A 20812-nucleotide genomic window follows, 5' to 3' on the forward strand; every position below is an offset into this window, starting at 1 on the left:
AGATCCTATGTACAATTTATTATTTGTACTATGCGACTGACGCAGTGGCCCCGCCTCAGACGCGCCCCATTTTAAAAATTTTATTTTTTTCAATCATCAAAAAAATTGTTTCCCTCCCTTCCACCGATTAAAAAGGAAAATTCAATTTCACTCTCATCAGTGAAGTAATTTTTTGATGAAAAAAAATAAAATTGTCCCTTGGAATAAACGAAATAATTTAGACACAACTGTTACTTTTTACCTCACATTTTTCTTACTTTCTCCTATTGTTCAATAGTCCTCATCAATTCGCCTAATTTTTTTCCATCAATCGTCAATTAAATTCAATGATAAATTACTTATTCTCATTTTAAACAATATTTTACATTACAACTGTTATTTATAATAGAATGTCATCTATTAATCATCTCATTATCATGAATAAAACGATTTTTGTTCTTTTTTTCTTTATTCTCTTTTAAGAAAGGAATTGTAATTGTGAAAATTAATATACAAGTATCACGCGATTAAAACTCTCAATGTGACACTAATAAACATGATAACAGGGTGGCCCCATTGAGAGAATTTTTCATTCATCTTTTATGATTTTATCGAGCCGCGTCATCAACTGAATTCCCTTTAATATCAATTCTTCCACTTGGGGCTTGTACGAGGCGAAAATATGGGGGAGGGGGAGAAGGAGAGAGAAAGAGAGGGGGCTAGCTATTTAATGAATATCAAATCATCAATAAAAAATCGACAACTGGGGGGGAGGGGAGATTGATTACAATAATGGATAATTCATCTAATGTTTAAAGCCCCACACGTCCTCATCATTATTCTCGCTGTTGTCCCATAATTCTTATGGTGTTATTTTTTTTCAATTATTTCGTCTTTTGTTCATTTATATTCATCTATATAAAATTAAAAAACAACGTAATATTCGTTATATTACTTTGTCGCTAGTAATAATTAAAAGCTTTGTACAAAAAGTCAATTTACAATTAAAAACATTTTCCCATTTTTCCTCTACTATTTTGTTTATTTTTCCTTTTCCTTTTGATATTACGCAACCATTATTATTATTTGCTTACTAGAGATTCTGATTATTTCTTTGTTCATTTTGTCTTTAAAAATTCAACTATCTAAAAAATTCGAAGAGGCAATGGATTTTATGCAAAAAATTATTATGCCCTATTATGCTAAACATCATGTATTTTTAATCATTCATTATTCGTTTCGTTATTCATTCTCTCTTGAGCCAAATTAAAATTACCTAAAAATTGCGTAATAAAAGAGAAAAAAATTGAGTCATTTTAATCGGTTACTGTAGCTGTCTATTAGCTGCCTCTCCACCATATTTCTAATTAAATAAAAATCACTAGTTTGAATTGATAATTGCATGACTCTCGATTGGAACTGAGAGAATGTTGTCATGAGGGCGTATGAAAGTGACTCCTTTATGCTCTCGTTTAAGCCCCACGTGTTACTAATATTAAACATAATAATAATAATTGCGTGAGAGAGATTGAGGGGTTGGTAATTATGCGCTAGTAATTTTGATGGTCTGGGTCAGACGAGGGCTGCTGATGCGTGGTACAGCTGCATGAGCGCTTGTACGTGCACTGGTAAACAAGAGAGACGATCCTTAGTGTTTGAATCAACTGCCAGCCATGATAGTGCATTGTATCCTTCTAGGACGTATCTGAAATATTGTTTATCGTTGTTGACAATTTTTTTTTAAAGACTTTCTATTTTTGCTTCCGAATGGAAGCATTGTAATCGTTCAAAAGTTAGTTTTGGATTTTTTGTGTTGTATCGATCCATTATGATGCCAAAATTCCGAAAATGCATTTTTTAGTGTGTAACAAATTTTTTCTTCAATTTCTCGCTATGAATAGATGGAGTTGAATCGTTTTTTCTCTCAAATGTAGGTACTGTTAAGCCCTATCCATCGCCATTAATTGAAATTTAATTCGATTCATTTTTTTATTTTCGAATTTTTTCAAAATTCAGTTGTAACACGATAATTAAAAAAATGTTCTAAATTCATTGAATGACGGCTGTACGAGAATGAAATGAATTTAGAATGACGGGAGTACGATGATGAAAGTGATGGCAATAATCGTTATTTTGATTTCTGTGAAATTTTTCCAAAATTTCGTATTTTTCGAAAATCAGAATTCCGCAGATATCTCTGGATAGTGCGCTTCAAATAAATTCAATCATAGCTTAATATGTTTGTTTCCACAATAACTGTCTCGGTTAATTTGATTTTTAGGATAATTTCTAGAAATTTCGAATTTTTCATGAATTCCCCGGAAAGTTAGCTTTCTGATGGTTCCTTTAAATCTGATGTTTCGAATGCATTCAATTATGTATAAATGAAATATTCCTAATAATACTTCACAGAAATTTTCAGAAATTTTTAGAATTTCATTGAGTGGAAAATCTAAAACAATTAGTTGAAAAGAAATTGATTCAATTCAAGAAAACAAAATAGCCTACGAATAATATACAATGGAAAAAAATAAGCGCAATGACCATTCGGAAGCGTATTGCTAATTTATTAGCAAAAATAACTATACCATTCGCAATACAGGAGCAATTTCCCCCATTTTTTTCAAAACGTTCAACAGTTTGAAATTAAAAAAAAAATCCAGAGGAAAACCGAATCATCATTTCAGTAGTGAAGCGGTAAACCGAGTTAAGTCGATTTTGACTATTAGCTAGTTTTTGCTGAATATCTCGGAATCTAAGAGAGATAGCAAAATTTTTCTCATTACTTTTTTTATAACGCTCTATTGGCTCTACAAAAAAGGTCATGACAAAAATCTTTCTATCTCTTTTAGATTCCGAGATATTCGTCAAAAACTAGCCAATAGTAAAAATCGACTTAACCCGGTTTACCGCTTCGCTACTGATTTTATCTTAATAACGGAAATAGATAGTAAATTCAATAGAATAATGACTGAATTACCTCAACACATCAGTTGTGTACTGTGAATCCAGTGGATGTGCAGTCAGCGCACTCTGCTGTTGCAGCAAATCATCACTATTCTGCTGTATCGCTGGACTGTGCAGATGAAGAGCATTTTTCAGGAATGCAGGACAAACGCCCTCAAGATGAGGACAAGCAGCCCAGAACCAGGGTGGCATGCGTCCAGTAGGTGCTGTTGACACGAGATAGCCAAGTGCCAGTGGCTGTTGGAGCAGTGTCCCCACCTCCTCGGCTTGATCAGCAACAGTGGCCTGTCGTCATCATTCGCAATCAGTGACAAAATCACCCCTCGAAAATTGAAATCACGATAAATAATGAATGATAGTTACCCTCGGTGTATTGCTGCAGGGAAATGGACTGCCAGGGCCGTCGTGATTTCCCATACCAGAGCCGCCACCATCTCCACCCATTGGCGAACCCTCGGGCCTGTGGGGACTGCCACCAGGACTCTGACCACCACCGCCAGTTGCTTCTGGCCAGACGTTGAATATATCGTTGAAATCACCCATTCCCTCCATACCCTCAGGCATATCGTCATTCAGGGCTGAGAATAACTCGTCATCACCCAGCTCAGGACCATTTATGTGCTGCTCCTGGAATGCTGTCTGCGACGACTGGTGACGGACAATCGAAAAATTTATCAACTGACAATTTGACTTTTGCTTTAAAAAATCTAGATTTGGCTTTTCTTCAGTTTTTTTTTTCTCCTGAAAACACTTGGCATATCTCCGAAAATAATGAAGGTAAAACTAGCAGAATATTCGTCAGCGGAGAATGCAATTTAGGGGATATTTAAGTGTAGTCCAATAAAAGGAGATAAGCCAATTTTGACTATTGACCAGTTTTCAATCAATATCTCGGAATCTAAGGGAGACAGCAAAATTTTTCTCAGAACCTTTTTAGTAGCACTCAATTCGCTCTACAAAAAAGGTTATAATGAAAATTTCGCTATCTCCTTCTAATTCGGAAATATTTCTGGAAAACTCAGCTAAAGATTAAATCGACTTAAGGACCGGGTGTCCTATCTTTCGAACGTTATCTCGGTGTTTTTTTTCATCTTTCGTCATCTGAAATTGTCAATTAAGTCCTGGATCATGGAGAAGTTTTGAAAAATTATGAATGAATAATCAAAAAAAAGTAGAAAAAATTCTTAATTTTTTCAAAGAGCATTTTAAATTTATATTCAGAATAAGTTGAATAACAAGAAATTGAAAAATGTATCTGATTTACGGTGACAAATGGCGGCCTGTCACCCAATATCATCTCTTTGAAAAAAGTTGTAATATTTTTGAGAATTTTTAAATCACACTTTTATCACATAAAAATGGCAGATGACTACATACCACTGTTTTAAAAATTGAGATACCTAGCTGTCACTTCCCACGAGGAGTCAGTGTTTTGTTATCCACCACGAAAAATGACAGCTAATAGATAATTGCCACAGCGAATCAGATATTTGTAATTTCCACTTTTTTCAGCTCATTCTGAATCCCAATTAAAAACGCTCTTTCAAAAGGTTCAGAATTTTTTCTATTTTTTCCATCATTCTATCATATTTTTGGGAATTTCCACATGATATAGGGTAAGCTACCCAGTAGATGGACACTGTCCTATAGATGGACGAGCTACTTTTGGATAGCAAATTACGCAAAAAAATACTGAAATGTGAATTGTTGCTTTGAATTTTCACTAACTGTTGTGATTCTTAACCCCTGAGTGACGATTTTGTTTCGATCAATTTCTTTTTTCAATTGCTAAAAAACAAACGTCCATCTACTGGGCGGTTTTCATAGGCGTCCATCTACTGGGCAGTTTACTCTACCCCTCAATTGACAACTTTGGATTACGAAAGATAAAAAAATCCAGACAAAATTCGAAAGACAGTACACCCGAGCCTCCTAATGAACAAAAAAAGCTTATACATACTGTAGTAGTCGCCGAAGTTGGAAACACAAGAATATGAGTGCAGGTGACATCCTGAGGAGTAGACAATTGACAATTGACCGCAGGTTGACTGAACCTATCATCCGGAGTGAACTGATCCGCCATGAGCCGCAACGTAGAGTCCGGTTCAAGCGATACAAGACAAGCACTGAGAACACAGGGTGCAACCGAGGGATAAAGAAGGCTGCACTGTCCACAAATTTCCTTGAGATGTTTCGAGGCCTTGAGGAGAGATTTCCTCGACAGCAGCCAACTCCAGCCCTTGAGCTCCCCATGCCCAATCCTCCCCACCCTCCCCACGACCAGCCTCCAAGGTTGCACCCCCTGGGACATGACCCCAAGAATAAAATCCATGAGTTTTTGGAGTCCAATTCTCCTCGCCGAGGCCCGTTTCCTCCTCTTCCTATTCGGAATATCAATATTGATGGCAGCAGTCTCGAAAATCTCCCCTCTGTCGTCAGTGGCAACAGCCAAAAGCCTCGACTGATCCTCCGACAGACAATAGCTCAGATAAAGTACAGAACACTCTTCGGGTCCAGCAATTCCAAAGGACTCTGGAGCCTCGCTCTTGGGCCTCAGTGGAGCTAGTACATAAGCCGGCGCATAAAGCCGATAAGGAGCCCTATTCCTCTCATCCTTGCTCTTGAGGAAGAGATCAGCAGCGGCCGCTGTGCCAAATCCAGTCAGACTCTTGACAGTTGAATTGTGATTCAACAGTCTCCTGCCTTGAAGGAAGACATTCAACGCAAGTGCCCGCATTTCGTCCTGAATTTTTCTCCTCTCCCTGGCCCTCCCCAGCTCCATGATGCTCTCCAGAGAGATCAGTTGAACATTTATATTAGATCTTATATTTTCCGGCATTGCACTGATGGCCGCTGAGTACGCCCTGAGTAAAGCGAGCACTGCCAGCCGCCTCCTGTCAGGATTCTCCGGTCCACCAAGTGAAAAAGGCTCAACGATGTAAACGACAACAGCCGGTGGCTCAATTTCATCTTCATCAGGTCCAATGGTCGTCGAAGCTGCTGTACTATTCCCTGACGTCTGTGAATTACTTCCATTATTCCCCGGCGATGTCTGGGAATTGGTGGGTGTGGTATTCCCCACAGAATTATTGTTGGGAGTGTTGGATGGGGTTTCACTTCTAGTCACTTCATTATCAGGCTCTTGTTTGATGGAGACAGCCCCGTCTGGAGTCGGTGGCATGGACTCAGCAGGTGGTACCGATGGCGGTTGGGACTGACTCTGATGTTTACTCGGTGAATCAGCGGGGTCCAGGAGGCTCCTGTCCTGTATCACCTGGGTGAGATAAGGCCCAAGACGATGAGAGCAGACTTGAGCGTAAAGTCTCAACTGCTCGCCCAACTGATTCTCCCCAAGTAGCTTGAACCAATCGTCAATCGGTTGTTTGGCAAATTTCTGACAGGAATTTTTACCCACTTTAATAATTCCATCTCTGGAGGCCTTTGTTATTGCGGTGTGCTTCCCCAGCCTGCAAATCTCGTACGTTGTCGACAGCTCTCTGAAGAAATACTTGACTTTACTGATGACCGAGTCGTTGTCCGGCGTGAGAACAACGTAGGCAACGTCTCTCGGTCCAGCGTATGGCTCCAGCAATAGTTTCTCCCAGTAGTTCAAAGCATAAGGCGACAACGACAGCCAGTCTCTGTCGTAACCAACGACAAGAGCTGGTATTGGCTGGGGTTCGCATCGATCGTCCGTACCCCTCCCAGCTAATCGATGAAACTGCCTCCAGGTGAGTGGTCCAGCAACGGTGTAGGGTGCCTCCCACATTCTCGTTGTGCATTTTTTCTGGACTGCCTCCTGCAGAAGGGGCTGAAGTCCCCTCATCATCCTGACAATGTCACCAGTGCACTGAGGCCCCCTAGCTCTGATGAATGCCCACCTGTGCACTCCACTTATCCTGTTACTCCTCTCCATCTGACTGCCATCCACGAGTTTTCCCTGCTCAAGGGCAGCCAGTGACACATCATTTCCATCATTGAACTCCAGTGTATTTAAACTTGGCTGCGCCATGCTGCTGGTGCTCCTGGATCCAGCGTACACCTTGGCAGCCCTGTAGAGACTGCTGACAGAGCTCTGAACAATGGCGCACTGTTCACGAAGGAGTTCCAATACCCCAGAGGGAATCACATCCAGACCCTCGGACTTTCCACCTCCATTGGCAACAGCCATCAGTGATCCCTTCTTCTTATCACCAGGATCATCAGCTATTCCAGTTATCTCCATCTCGTCCTCGTAGAATAATCCAGCTTTATGGGCAAGACGTCGATTAACAACAGCACTGAAACCACAGCTGCAACGTATCTGATCGTCGTCGTGAAATAAACCACTGCCACCACCTGTCCAAGAGCCAGCTAGGTAAACACCAGCGTCAGCACCTTTTATATTACCAACAACCTTTGGCCCAGCATTGCAGACACACAGACTGCAGCTGTCGAAGTTGTGATCCCTGAAGATGTTGAGGACAGTGTCACCCAGGAGAATATTAACGATCAGGGAGTTTGATTCTGGTGCTCTCGTTGGTCCGGGTGTGTCAGCCTCCATGGAATTGAGGTTTTTGTTTAGATAGGACGACGTCGAGGTGGCGGGACTCGGCTGGTCGTAGGGGGGAGGCGGTGGTCTGCCTGAACGGTATGGGGCCACTGCTGGGGCTGGTGAGGGGGGACAAATCTGCTGGGGAGTTGGGACTTGGGGTTGAGGGGGTTGGGGTGTTGACTGGGGGGTTTGGGATCTATTTGACTGGGTCTGGGACCTGTTGGTGGATTTTTCCTGGCTGTTGGGGGCCTGATTGCATTGCCAGGAGGGCCGGTAGAAGCAGTGGGATGGCAGTGTCACTGGTGGCAGGGATTGACTCGGGAGATTTGTCAGTGGTGCGTATTTTGATGAGCCCACTAGCTTGCTTATTAGGGAGGGCTTGAATACGTAGGACCAGTCGTCGATTGGCTCCTCAGGTGGTGATCCCATGTTCGGGTAGATGTCGGGGAGCTGGCGCAGGGGGCGCTGGCTCAGGGAGAGCTCTGTCTGGTCCATTGGGACGTCGCTCAGTTGGCAGGGGGAGGCCACTGGGTTGTGCTCCAGGGAGGGGGGCGTTGGGAACATTTTCGAGAGCTCCTCTGGGCGGAGGACTCCCACTCCACGATTGTTGTGCTTTGTTGTGCCGTCCAGGCGGGTCTCCTCGTGAAGGCCACCGGATTTGTTCGAGCCTGGGGGCGTCTGCACCTGGAGTTGATTGAGGTTTGTCTCGTCGCTGGAGGTGTCTGGGTCGGAGTTGTCGAATATCTGGTCGAGGTCTTTGTAGGAGGCCTGGAGGCCCTCGGAGGTGAAGAGGGAGCCCGGCTTTGGCTCGTCGCGCTGACGACGGAGGGCGTCCGATCCACCGTTCTCATCCCCTGAGGGGTCGAAGTCGTAGGGGTCGGCTCTGCCGGTGCAATCGCCCTGGAAGAATTAATTCGTTTGGCGTTTTGGGGGGTTGGATTTTTAGAGGGTTTGATTAGTGAAGTGTCAATGAATTCGGTGAAAATATTTCGTTGATTCTGAACATGAGGGGGTAATTTATTGATTATGCCGGGGATTTGGATTGGGGAATTTAATGAGAACGACAGGAAAGCGAAGAATCATTTTTCATCACTCAACGAGAGAGAATATCACGAAATAAGAAAATTTACAGTAAACTGACAAAAACGGAGGTTTTTGAGGAATACGTGGTGACCCGAGTTTTTTTCACCGAAAAAAATTCCTTGGAAAAAATTTCCCCGGAAAATGTTTTCCCGAATAAAAATTTTAAAATTTCTTTATATAATTTTTTCCTTGACATTGTTTCCCATTTTGTGGGGATTGTAAATTATAATTATAATTATGTGATAAATTCTTGAAGGATGTAGTTAATTTTGTGTTGTTGTAAATTGATAATTTTATTCGGGGAAATTTTTTCCGGGAATTTTTTGTTGGGGAAATTAATTCCGGGAACCAAATACGTCTTTACATATTTCAAGAAACGTCAGTCTTAAAAATTTTCAAGAGTAAAATATCTTGCACTAAGAAAATCAAAAGTTTCGTCAAGTAATTTTGTACTTGTCTTAAAGACAATGACAATTTCTTGATGACAAGAAAGCAATTTCTCAAACCGATTAAAATTGAATGAATTCGTTTAATAATTTTTCATTCTCAATTCTAAAATAGTTCAATGCAAAAAACCGCTCCAATTGAATGAGTTGGACAACAATAGCTTTAAAAATTGAAAAATAAATAAATTCACTAAAACTAAACTCACAGTAATCAATCCTGGCTCCTGCTTGATCTCGAGTTTAGGTGCCTGTTGATTAATTGAATTATTCATGGGTGGATAAAGACTGCTCGATCGTTGATTGCAGGGCCCAACAGATGGATTATATCCATCCTCCTTGAACCGTTTAACAGGATGATTGAGCCATGCCTCCTGCGTTGAATAATCGTACAGCCAAGAGAGCGGCTGTTCATCATCCAGAAGAGCGCCCTCGTACTCCCTAGACGCCAGTATTGGTCGTTTAAGCGTTGGTCCTGGCGCTGGACTGGGCATTTGATTATTATTGCAGCATGCTGACGATGTGGATTTGGGACCCTGGGATGGTGTCAATGGTGGGGCAGTATTCGAGTGACTTGGCGGTGGTTGTGGACTCAGTGTTGGCATCGTTGGATCAGCCGATGGTGGCACCGATGCTGGCTCTGAATGAGGAGTTGGAAGGGGTGATGGAACTGGTGAGCCTGGAGAGCCCACTGACGGTACTGGAGGGCAGTCACCACCCGTTGGTGGACCACGCGAGTACGAGGGAGGACCCCCTGGTGGAGTACTTGGTGCCTCTGTACTTCGATTCAGTGTTGACCTAAATCACCATAAAAAATTGATTATCCGAGGGGCTTTTTTTTATCATTTTCCCCCGGGGAAATCGATTGAACCCAGTCCAGATGAGCTTTTAACGATGAATTAAGCGATGAAAGACTGTTAAATAATGTCAAAATAATAGCCCTGACGGTGATCCCAGAAATAAAATGACAAGCAAAGCTGCTACACAAACTATCACCTTAATTGAGTAATTCGTAATTATTGATAATCAGCATGCAACTACCTAGGGCTCAAATCAAATAATTAAGGCCCAGGTGACTATCTTTCGAATGTTATTTGGGTTTTTTTCATCTTTCGTAATCCAAAATTGTCAATTGAGTGGTACATCATGTACAAATTCCCAAAAATTATGATAGAATGATAAAAAAATAGAAAAAATTCTGAACTTTGGCAAAGAGCGTTTTTAATTGGGATTCAGAATGAGTTGAAAAAAGTGGAAATTACAAATATCTGATTCGCTGTGGCAAATTATCTATTAGCTGTCATTTTCCATGGTGGATAAGAAAACATCAACTCCTCATGGGAAGTGACAGCTCTAGGTATCTCAATTTTAAAAGTGTGATTAAAAAATTCTCCAAAATATTGCAACTTTTTTCAAAGAGCCTTTTCCGTAATAAATGTCTCTGTGGAGTGTGGGAAAATATTTACGAAATCAGTCTTCCCCCTGCATGATATTGGGTGACAGGCCGCCATTTGTCACCGTAAATCCGATACATTTTTCAATTTCTTATTATTCAACTTATTCTGAATATAAATTAAAAATGCTCTTTGAAAAAATTAAGAATTTTTTCTACTTTTTTAAAATTATTCATTCATAATTTTTCAAAACTTCTGCATGATGCAGGACTTAATTGACAATTTCAGATGACGAAAGATGAAAAAAAAACATCGAGATGACGTTTGAAAGACAGTACACTCGGGCCTTAAGCCTGAATGAGGATTTAATCGTGATAAAGCGCCTGAGCTTTCACCTTAAGCGAACGTGATATTAGAGGCATTTATTTAAATAAAAAATGAATGATTAAGTTTCTTTAGTTCGATGAGTGACAAATGATCGTTCAACTTTTGTTCAATTAATCGATTATTCTTGATTCATTGATTTTTTTTTTTTTTTTTCGGGGGCAGATACCCACCTGGGGGCATTTGCAGGGACAGAGGGGCAAGAAGCATCCCACTGGGTGGTAGGGCGTCGATGAAACGGCACGACCCTCCTTCCACCTTTATCAACTCTTTCCCTCTGAACCTGAGTGGAGGCGATGCCCTTCCAACCCCCGGGGGTCGTACACCTGCAATCGCGTAGTTTTAATTTTTCAAATGATGATCCCTGTTCTTTAATTTTTTAAATTGAACCTTATCTACCCTCTTTCTCTCTTTTATATCACTCATTAATTTAATCAGTCTTTTAATTAATTCCGTTGATTTTTCTGTGGATAAATAATTCTCACATGCACACACTGCGACAGCCACTGAAATCTACATCTTCAATTTTTATTTTCGCTGAAAAATCTCTCTCATCACTCCCAATACTGCTCGTCTACTTCCTAACATGCACGAACAATTTCCTCAAGAGTTTTCACTGTTGTCATGTTTTTTAAAAATAATGACAAGTAAATTATTGTTGTTTAATATGTAAAATTGGACTCTAAAATTGCTCAAACTTCAGAGATTGAATCTGACATGCCTCGGACTAAACTAAAAACATCAACGAGTAACTAAAAATCAGGAAAAATTAACCATTAATTGATAATAGTGTTTGTGGCACTCACTTGGAGCAGGTGCAGGAAGACTTTTGTGTTGCATCGACGAATGTCCAGGTACCAAGCTCCGGGGAAGATGCATCATTACACTTGGAAGATAGTGGTGAACCGAGTGTGCATTCGGCCCAAACACGTTCAGGCAATTCAGTGGAAGCTTTTGAGTCGCGTTGAATTGAATTTGGATGCTCGTAAGTTGCTGTTGCTGGACTGTACGGTGGTGACAGTGGCAATTCAGTTGGAATATCGTCCATATCGGTGACGAGAACGTAACAGGATGGATAACGCATTCTAACACCACCCACGAGTACTTCAACGAGTGGGGGAAGACCAGACTCGATGTTATTACCATTCATTGGGTAAAAGTTCTTCCATTCTTCGAGTAGTTGGCTGTCTACACGGCCAACTTGACCGGTGAGGGTACCAGCGAGACCGTATGGTGCCAGAATAACTGGAAAAATTCCGTTAAAATTGTGAGGATTAATTTTTACTTCCGAATGGAAGCATTGTAATCGCTAATGAATAAATGGAATTGAATTATTTTTTTGTCAAATGTAGGTACTAGTAAGCCCTATCCATCGCCATTAATTAAAATTTAATTCATTGACTCATTTTTTTCATTTTAGAATTTTCTCAAAATTCAGTTGTAACACGATAACTAAAAATATTTTCTAAATTCATTGAGTGACGGCTTGAAAAATTCGCTGGGATGTCCTTTTGACCGACTTCGAAGATGAGAGCGATAGCAATAATCGTTATTTTGATTTCTGTGAAATTTTTCCAAAATTTTGTATTTTTCGAAAATCAGAATTCCGCAGATATCTCTGGATATTGCGCTTCAAATGAATTCAATCATAGCTCAATATGTTTGTTTCTATGCGACTATATCGAAGTTAGAAGATGGTTACAATAACTGTCTCGGTTAATTTAATTGTTAGGATAATTTTTAGAAATTTCGAATTTTTCATTAATTCCCCGGAAAGTTAGCTTCCTAATGGTTCCTTCAAATGTGATGTTTCGAATGCATTCAATGATGTATAAATGAAATATTCCTAATAATATTTCACAGAAATTTTCAGAAATTTTTAGAATTTCATTAAGTGGAAAGAAATTGATTCAATTCAAGAAAATAAAATAGGCTATGAATAATATACAATGGAAAAAAAAACCAAACTGACCATTCGAAAGCCTATTGCTAATTTATTCGCAAAAATAACTATACTGTACGCAATACAAGAGCAATTTCCCACTAGTTTTCATATGAATTTAAAATAAAATGTTAATCCCCAATAACTCAGGATTATAATGAGCTCTAATTCATCCCAATGCCATTTCACCTCATTTTCAAACACATGAAAATGAGAGGAAAGAGCAGTGAAAATCACTCAATTCATCAATTAATAAACAATCATTCAAAATGATTTTCCACCAACGAATGATCCCAGTGATATCAACAGGTTAATTCGCGTTTCACGAGATAACGAATAGACTGAAATATTGAATTCTCACCCTTGACACCATTCTGGGACGTCTGAGTACGCTGCAGACATGTTCGTGTAAGATGTCTAACGGCTGGATGCTGTCTAACATCGACACTCGCGCATACTGTGCTCTCCCCGTGGACGAAGAATGCGAAGGAGAACGACAGGTGGCTGCTGAAAATCCCACCCCCAAAGAATAATGTCTCATCAATTGTCACTCACGATTTATCTATTCGGCCGAAAAAATTATTCTACTCTTACCTGTTGCAGCGATGCTTCTCGAAGCCATCGTAAGGCTGGACAAACCATTTGCCGAGGCGAACAAAGTCACGTGAGAGGAGACACCGCTCTATCAAATTATGAAGAGCTTTGAACAGGAGAGAACGACACTCGTACGACAGACCACTCTCCCAGGAGCCTTGCTCACTCTCTGAAAGAATTAACATTTTCTTATTAATTTTATGTGCACTCATTTGTTATATTTTTCATGAGACCGAATTTACATGATTTTGTATGATTCATCACGTTATTATTGTAGGTTGATCTGAATCAATGTGTCAGTCCACGTATGCAAATTTTTGTGGTATTAAGGGTGCCAAGTGAATTTGGCGATGACCTTGAAAATTGACATTCACCAACAAAGTTATAATTTTTTTAATTAATAGTATTAGACTGATGGTGAACATCGGTGACAATTTTAAAATTTTAGAACNCCCATGCTTTCTCGAGGTTCGTCACGCGAAATAGAGAATTTTCCGCATTTATTTTCTCGATGTCTAGTTCCGGTTGCGGGTTTGAAATTTTGTCGGATGGATGAATACATATTTTTCCAATGATGGAGGGAAAGAAAAAATTTTTTATGAATCTTTTTTCAAATTCACTTGGCACCCTTAAGGCCCGAGTGTACTGTTCTTTCGAACGTTATCTCGATGTTTTTTTTCATCTTTCGTCATCTGAAATTGTCAATTAAGTCAAAAAAAAGAATTTGTTTCGAATGCATTCAATTATGTATAAATGAAATATTCCTAATAATATTTCACAGAAATTTTCAGAAATTTTTAGAATTTCATTAAGTGGAAATTTCAGCAACGAAATATTTGGCTCAAGAGGCGGATAATTCACACCAGACGGTGCCTTTTCAGGATGAAAATATCTCACACAGAGGAAAATTTATCAACTAATATTTTATCCCTAATTTACAAGATTGCTATCATATCATTATTATTGTTTCATTTAGGGATTCATTTGTTGTCTGCGATTATTAGACAGTCGAAACGCAAAACAACTATCCCTTGTTTCGCATAAAACAAGGATTTTTCGGGGGGAAAATACGTGTGGGAGTATCGAATAACGAAGGAGCAGTCCTAGAAATGACATTTCTTGCGTCTACAGAGAATACAATTTTTTTTGAACTACTAAATAATTTTTTGCGACAAATATTTTTCATTCCGCCGCACTCTCTGCATGTTTGGCACAAAAAATTCTTTTTTGATAATTTTCAAAAAAATATTTTCTCGGCACAAGTAAGACTTGTTTGACTATCCCTTGTTTCGCATAAAACAAAGATTTTTCGGGGGGAAAATACGTGTGGGAGTATCGAATAACGAAGGAGCAGTCCTAGAAATGAAATTTCTTGCGTCTACAGAGAATACGATTTTTTTTGAACTACTAAATCATTTTTTGCGACAAATATTTTTCATTCCGCCGCACTCTCTGCATGTTTGGCACAAAAAATTCTTTTTTGATAATTTTCAAAAAAATATTTTTTCGGCACAAGTAAGACTTGTTTGACTATCCCTTGTTTCGCATAAAACAAAGATTTTTCGGGGGGAAAATACGTGTGGGAGTATCGAATAACGAAGGAGCAGTCCTAGAAATGACATTTCTTGCGTCTACAGAGAATACAATTTTTTTTGAACTACTAAATCATTTTTTGCGACAAATATTTTTCATTCCGCCGCACTCTCTGCATGTTTGGCACAAAAAATTCTTTTTTGATAATTTTCAAAAAAATATTTTTTCGGCACAAGTAAGACTTGTTTGACTATCCCTTGTTTCGCATAAAACAAAGATTTTTCGGGGGGAAAATACGTGTGGGAGTATCGAATAACGAAGGAGCAGTCCTAGAAATGACATTTCTTGCGTCTACAGAGAATACAATTTTTTTTGAACTACTAAATCATTTTTTGCGACAAATATTTTTCATTCCGCCGCACTCTCTGCATGTTTGGCACAAAAAATTCTTTTTTGATAATTTTCAAAAAAATATTTTTTCGGCACAAGTAAGACTTGTTTGACTATCCCTTGTTTCGCATAAAACAAAGATTTTTCGGGGGGAAAATACGTGTGGGAGTATCGAATAACGAAGGAGCAGTCCTAGAAATGACATTTCTTGCGTCTACAGAGAATACAATTTTTTTTGAACTACTAAATCATTTTTTGCGACAAATATTTTTCATTCCGCCGCACTCTCTGCATGTTTGGCACAAAAAATTCTTTTTTGATAATTTTCAAAAAAATATTTTCTCGGCACAAGTAAGACTTGTTTGACTATCCCTTGTTTCGCATAAAACAAAGATTTTTCGGGGGGAAAATACGTGTGGGAGTATCGAATAACGAAGGAGCAGTCCTAGAAATGACATTTCTTGCGTCTACAGAGAATGCAATTTTTTTTGAACTACTAAATCATTTTTTGCGACAAATATTTTTCATTCCGCCGCACTCTCTGCATGTTTGGCACAAAAAATTCTTTTTTGATAATTTTCAAAAAAATATTTTCTCGGCACAAGTAAGACTTGTTTGACGATCCCTTGTTTCGCATAAAACAAAGATTTTTCGGGGGGAAAATACGTGTGGGAGTATCGAATAACGAAGGAGCAGTCCTAGAAATGACATTTCTTGCGTCTACAGAGAATGCAATTTTTTTTGAACTACTAAATCATTTTTTGCGACAAATATTTTTCATTCCGCCGCACTCTCTGCATGTTTGGCACAAAAAATTCTTTTTTGATAATTTTCAAAAGACCATTTTCTCGGCACAAGTAAGACTTGTTTGCGAGCTCTGTCGTTTTTCTCTCCCTGCAGTACCGAAATATCAGGTAGACCGTGGGCTACATGGTGGGGTTTTGGTGAAGACCAAGAGGCGTCGAACAAGAGCCACTGGCCGGCTACAGCGACACGTGTTCTGTCCGATCGATAAGCCAACCAAGTGGGGGGAAAAGTGCATCGTCGCGTCCCATCGACATCCGTATTTTCATCTCTCTCCCTCACCCGTGCAATTGTCCCCCTCCCTTCCTCCACCCAACATTGCCACAAGGGGTTGGGGGTTGGGGGCCATCACCACCCGAGACTTGCACCAACACCAGACCCCATCCCCCCTTAAAAATGGGGGCGCGACGCTTCGATCGAGGAACATCGGATATAGCTACGAACGCAAGCGCAAATCCCATGATTCATCCAAAAATTGTGCTCCATTATTTCCCACCGGAAAAATCGATGACTGGTATATCTGGAAAAAATCGATGACACGTGAGTGACTGTCATGAAAAATATTTCAAAACCCTGGCAATTGCTGGTGAGGCAGTTCAAGTGGAACATTTGAAAAAATATAACTGTGAGGAAATGAAGAGAAATTCTTTGCGATGCCTGACAGAGTCCAATCGTTCACGATAATTGGGTCAACGTGAATTGAAATAAACGGATGTAGATCGATAAATGTGCCCTCTCTGGCGATTGAATCGAAGGAGTAAAAAAACATTGAGAGGACTCACTTGTTGATCCCTCGAGTTGGAAATCCAAATTTTCCTGGAGATTAAATTCCCCCCGATGAAACGGTTAATGTTTTACTCGTCATTCCCGGGTTTAAACGATCTCTCTGATGCCACCATAAACTCGTTAGACGATTTAACAACCCCCCGATGACGTGTGGATGTCAGTAAAAAAGGCATTGATAGGCGTAATGACATAACGGTGTTGTACACCACGTACTTCCATTCTGAAATAGTGGATTTACGGTGGGGTAGAGAGGCCAAAAGGAGTGAGAAAGACGAAATGGATTATATACATGCATACATGGACAACGGACACGCGGTTCAGCGACCCCAACCGTTGGCTACAACGCGCGCCTCAGCACACGACGGGTCCTTCTCCCATAGAGCCGCGTCGTGTGCCTGATTTCCACCTCCACCGAGTACTTTCGTTTCTCTCAGCTACCACCGGTGCCAACCTCTGTTCCACCACTCGCCATGGAAACAATGTGTGGCCTCGGGGAGAGGTGAATCTTTCGTTAAAAACGTTGAAATATGTTGAGGGGATTTTTGTCGTGTTGTTGATGAGATATTAGGTGTTTCTGGATTTAGGTGGGAATTTATTCGTAAAAATTTTGGCGATCTCGACTGGAAAAGCCAAATCGAATGAGAATGACGCAGTAAAGCGATGAATCATAATTTTTCGTCACTAAATTAGAGAATTTACGCTGCACTGACAAAAACAAAGATTTTTTAGAAATGTGGCTTTACACTTTGGCTTTTTTTAAATTATTCATAACTCAGAAACAAATTTACCAATCGAGCTCAGTTTAGGCTCGTCAAAAAGGGAAAGAATTGTTCTTTGTACTGAAAAAAAAATTATCAAATTTCATCAACATTTCAACCCCTCATTAACATTTTAAAAAAAGTCAAAAGTGTAAGAAACTTCTGACTGGAAAATTTTCAAGAGTAAAATGTCTTGCACTAAGAAAATAAAAACTTTCGTCATGTAATTTTGTACGTGTCCTAAAGACGAGGACAATTTCTTGATGACAAGCAATTTCTCAAACCAATTAAAATTGAATGAATTCGTTTAACAGTTTGGTAGCCTCAGTTCTAAAATATTTCAATGCAAAAGCCACTTTGATTGACTTGAGAACTCGTTTTCTTGATATGAAGAAATTGTCCTCACCTTACGGACAAGTACAAAATTTCAAAAACCTCAACTTCCTCAGCCATTAACGGCCGTAGCAGCAACTCAAATAAAAATGAATACAGGAAAGAATCCAAAGAAAAAATATAAAACGATTCTTCCACCAATTGCCAACGTCTCGAGCACAAAGTGTTCTTCATCAGGGCATTCATTTATTCTGCAGATAAACAAACAATATTTTTCCCATGAAACACTACCAAAAACCAATTCCATTTGACAATCTAGTGCAGTATAAAAAAATCATGAAAATTGCATCACCCACCTAATAATCAACCCATTAGTTATTCAAAGCTTGTGACAAAAATGTTATTAAGGATGTTCGACACCCTTTTAGCCAAAATTGACGTTGTTTTCATTTTTCTGGCAAATTATCGATGGGAGTGACGTGAAAAAATATAACGATTTTGTGGTTTGTCATTCTTTAATGGCTCACGAAGTTGCGTAGTGGTGCGATAATTTTCATGCATTTTTTCTACAGTTTTGTGATTCTTTTTAAAAGTTTAGAGAAAACGCAGGAAAATGTTCGCACCACCTTAAAATTTCGTCAGTCATTAAATAATGACAAAACGCAAAAACGTTATATTTTTTCACGTCAATTCCATCATAAGTTTGCCAGAAAAATTAAAAAAACGTGAATTTTGGCAGAAAGGGTGTAGAACATCCTTAACCAAAGAATTTTCAAACTTGTGCAAAGCCCAAAAATAAAACACAAGTGTAAACACAAGTACAAGCACAAGTATAAAATTTTTTGGCGCAAGATTTTTTTTTCTCAGCGTGAGATACTGTCCGCTTGGTAATTTTCAAGCCACGAATTTCTCGATACAAGTGCACAAGTACTCCAAAAACCCCCAAAAACCCTTGTTTTCTCAGTGTAGAAACGTGTGGCTTCGATGAAAAAAGGAGAATTTCACTGGGAATGATTTTTTACTCCCCTCAATGATGAGGAGAATGCACTTTATTCGATGGTAAAAAAATATATGGAATTCGCTCCGGACGGGGAAACCTGTTTTCTTGCTGTTGGAGTTTTGTTTACTCACCGCAGGCGATGAGTTCCTGTGACACGAGACCCGACAAATCCGGCTCCTCGCCGTACCAGAATATCCAGAGCTCCTTGGCAGCGGTTAGGGACAGGGGCGGTGGAGCTGGTGATGGGGCTATTCCAAGATCAAATATTCCACCTCCACCGGAGGTTGAGGGTGGTGTTGCTGCCACTCGCCGCCATACGCAGAGAATGTCACCTGCTAGACATCTTGAGAAACTCGATAAGACTGGATCCTCAAGGGGGGTACCCCCAAAGCCACCTGTCATCTCGCCCCACACGAGCTTTCGCCATTTTATCCCACAGAGGTCGGTCTGCAAATATTTTCATTTTTCATCGTCATTAATTGTCTTTTATTCATTATTTTTTGAACATATTTTTGCATTTCAGGCCCGGGTGTACCATCTTTCGTCATCTGACATTGTCAATTAACGTTTAATTGACAATTACTTGTTATTATGTAATTATTAATTGTCAATTACGTTATCTCGATGTTTTTTTTCATCTTTCGTCATCTGAAATTGTCAATTGAGTCCTGCATCATGCACAAGTTTTGAAAAATTATGAGTGAATAATCAAAAAAAAGTAGGAGAAATTCTTAGTTTTTTCAAAGAGCATTTTTCATTTCAGTAGCGAAGCGGTAAACCGGGTTAAGTCGATTTTGACTTTAGGTCAGTTTTTGATGAATATCTCGGGATCTAAGAGAGATGGCAGAATTTTCCCCATGACCTTTTTTGTAACCCTCAATTGGCTCTACAAAAAAGGTGATGACAAAAAAATTTCTATCTCTTTTAGATTCCGAGATATTCGTCGAAAACTGGCCAATAGTCAAAATCGACTTCACCCGGTTTACCGCTTCACTACTGATTTATATTCAGAATAAGTTGAATAACAAGAAATTGAAAAATGTATCTGATTTACGGGGACAAATGGCGGCCCAATATCATGCAGGGGGAAGACTGATTTCGTAAATCTTTTCCCACACTCCACAGAGACATTTATTACGGAAAAGGCTCTTTGAAAAAAGTTGTAATATTTTTGAGAATTTTTTAATCACACTCTTATCACATAAAAATGGCAGATGACTACATACCACTGTTTTGAAAATTGAGATACCTAGCTGTCCTTCCCACGAGGACTTAGTGTTTTGTTATCCACCATGGAAAATGACAGCTAATAAATAATTTACCACAGCGAATCAGATATTTGTAATTTCCACTTTTTTCAACTCATTCTGAACCTCAATTAAAAACGCTCATGGAAAAAGTTCAGAATTTTTGCCATTTTTTTATCATTCTATCATAATTTTTGGGAATTTCCACATGATGTACCACTCAATTGACAATTTTGGATTAGGGGAGCATGGGGCAAAATGAAACAGTGGGAAAATCTCGTCATCTAAAGGAGATAGGACATTTTTGAAAAGGACCTTTTTTGTAGCTTGTAAAATTCTCTACAAAAAAGGTTTCCATGAAAATCGTCCTATCTCCCTTAGATCACAAGATTTTCTTGCTGTTTCATTTCGCCCCGTGTTTCATTTTGCCCCACCGTCCCCTACGAAAGATAAAAAAAATCCAGATAACATTCGAAAGATAGTACACCCGGGCCTTAACCTGACTGACCACTTCACCCCTGAATTGAACTCAAATTTAGAGTAGGGGAGGGTGGGGTAAACGGACACTAGACTTTTTAAAAATTATTCATAACTCAGAAACAAATTGGTCAATTGAGCTCAGTTTAGGCTCGTCACAAAGG

General features: G+C 39.5%; 1 protein-coding gene across 2 annotated transcripts in view; it reads right to left on the reverse strand.

The window, feature by feature from the left end:
• Positions 1-140: 140 nt before the first annotated feature.
• Positions 141-20812, reverse strand: part of LOC107039783 (mediator of RNA polymerase II transcription subunit 13) — a 24470-nt gene continuing 3798 nt past the window's right edge. The window contains exons 3-12 of one of the 2 annotated variants that reach the window (XM_029126216.1): positions 19056-19371; positions 13321-13489; positions 13088-13233; positions 11591-12029; positions 10958-11110; positions 9216-9804; positions 4907-8380; positions 3310-3594; positions 2960-3231; positions 141-1684 (exon numbers count right to left, since the gene is read on the reverse strand). In XM_029126216.1, coding sequence (XP_028982049.1) covers positions 1552-1684; positions 2960-3231; positions 3310-3594; positions 4907-8380; positions 9216-9804; positions 10958-11110; positions 11591-12029; positions 13088-13233; positions 13321-13489; positions 19056-19371 — 5976 coding nt within the window. In that variant the 3' untranslated portion in view covers positions 141-1551. The remainder of the gene's footprint in view (positions 1685-2959; positions 3232-3309; positions 3595-4906; positions 8381-9215; positions 9805-10957; positions 11111-11590; positions 12030-13087; positions 13234-13320; positions 13490-19055; positions 19372-20812) is intronic. The other variant, XM_029126217.1, reaches the window with a different exon arrangement.

The sequence above is a fragment of the Diachasma alloeum genome, unplaced genomic scaffold (assembly GCF_001412515.2).
Source record: "Diachasma alloeum isolate Michigan unplaced genomic scaffold, Dall2.0 Dall_scaffold_00307, whole genome shotgun sequence".
NCBI lineage: Eukaryota > Metazoa > Arthropoda > Insecta > Hymenoptera > Braconidae > Diachasma > Diachasma alloeum.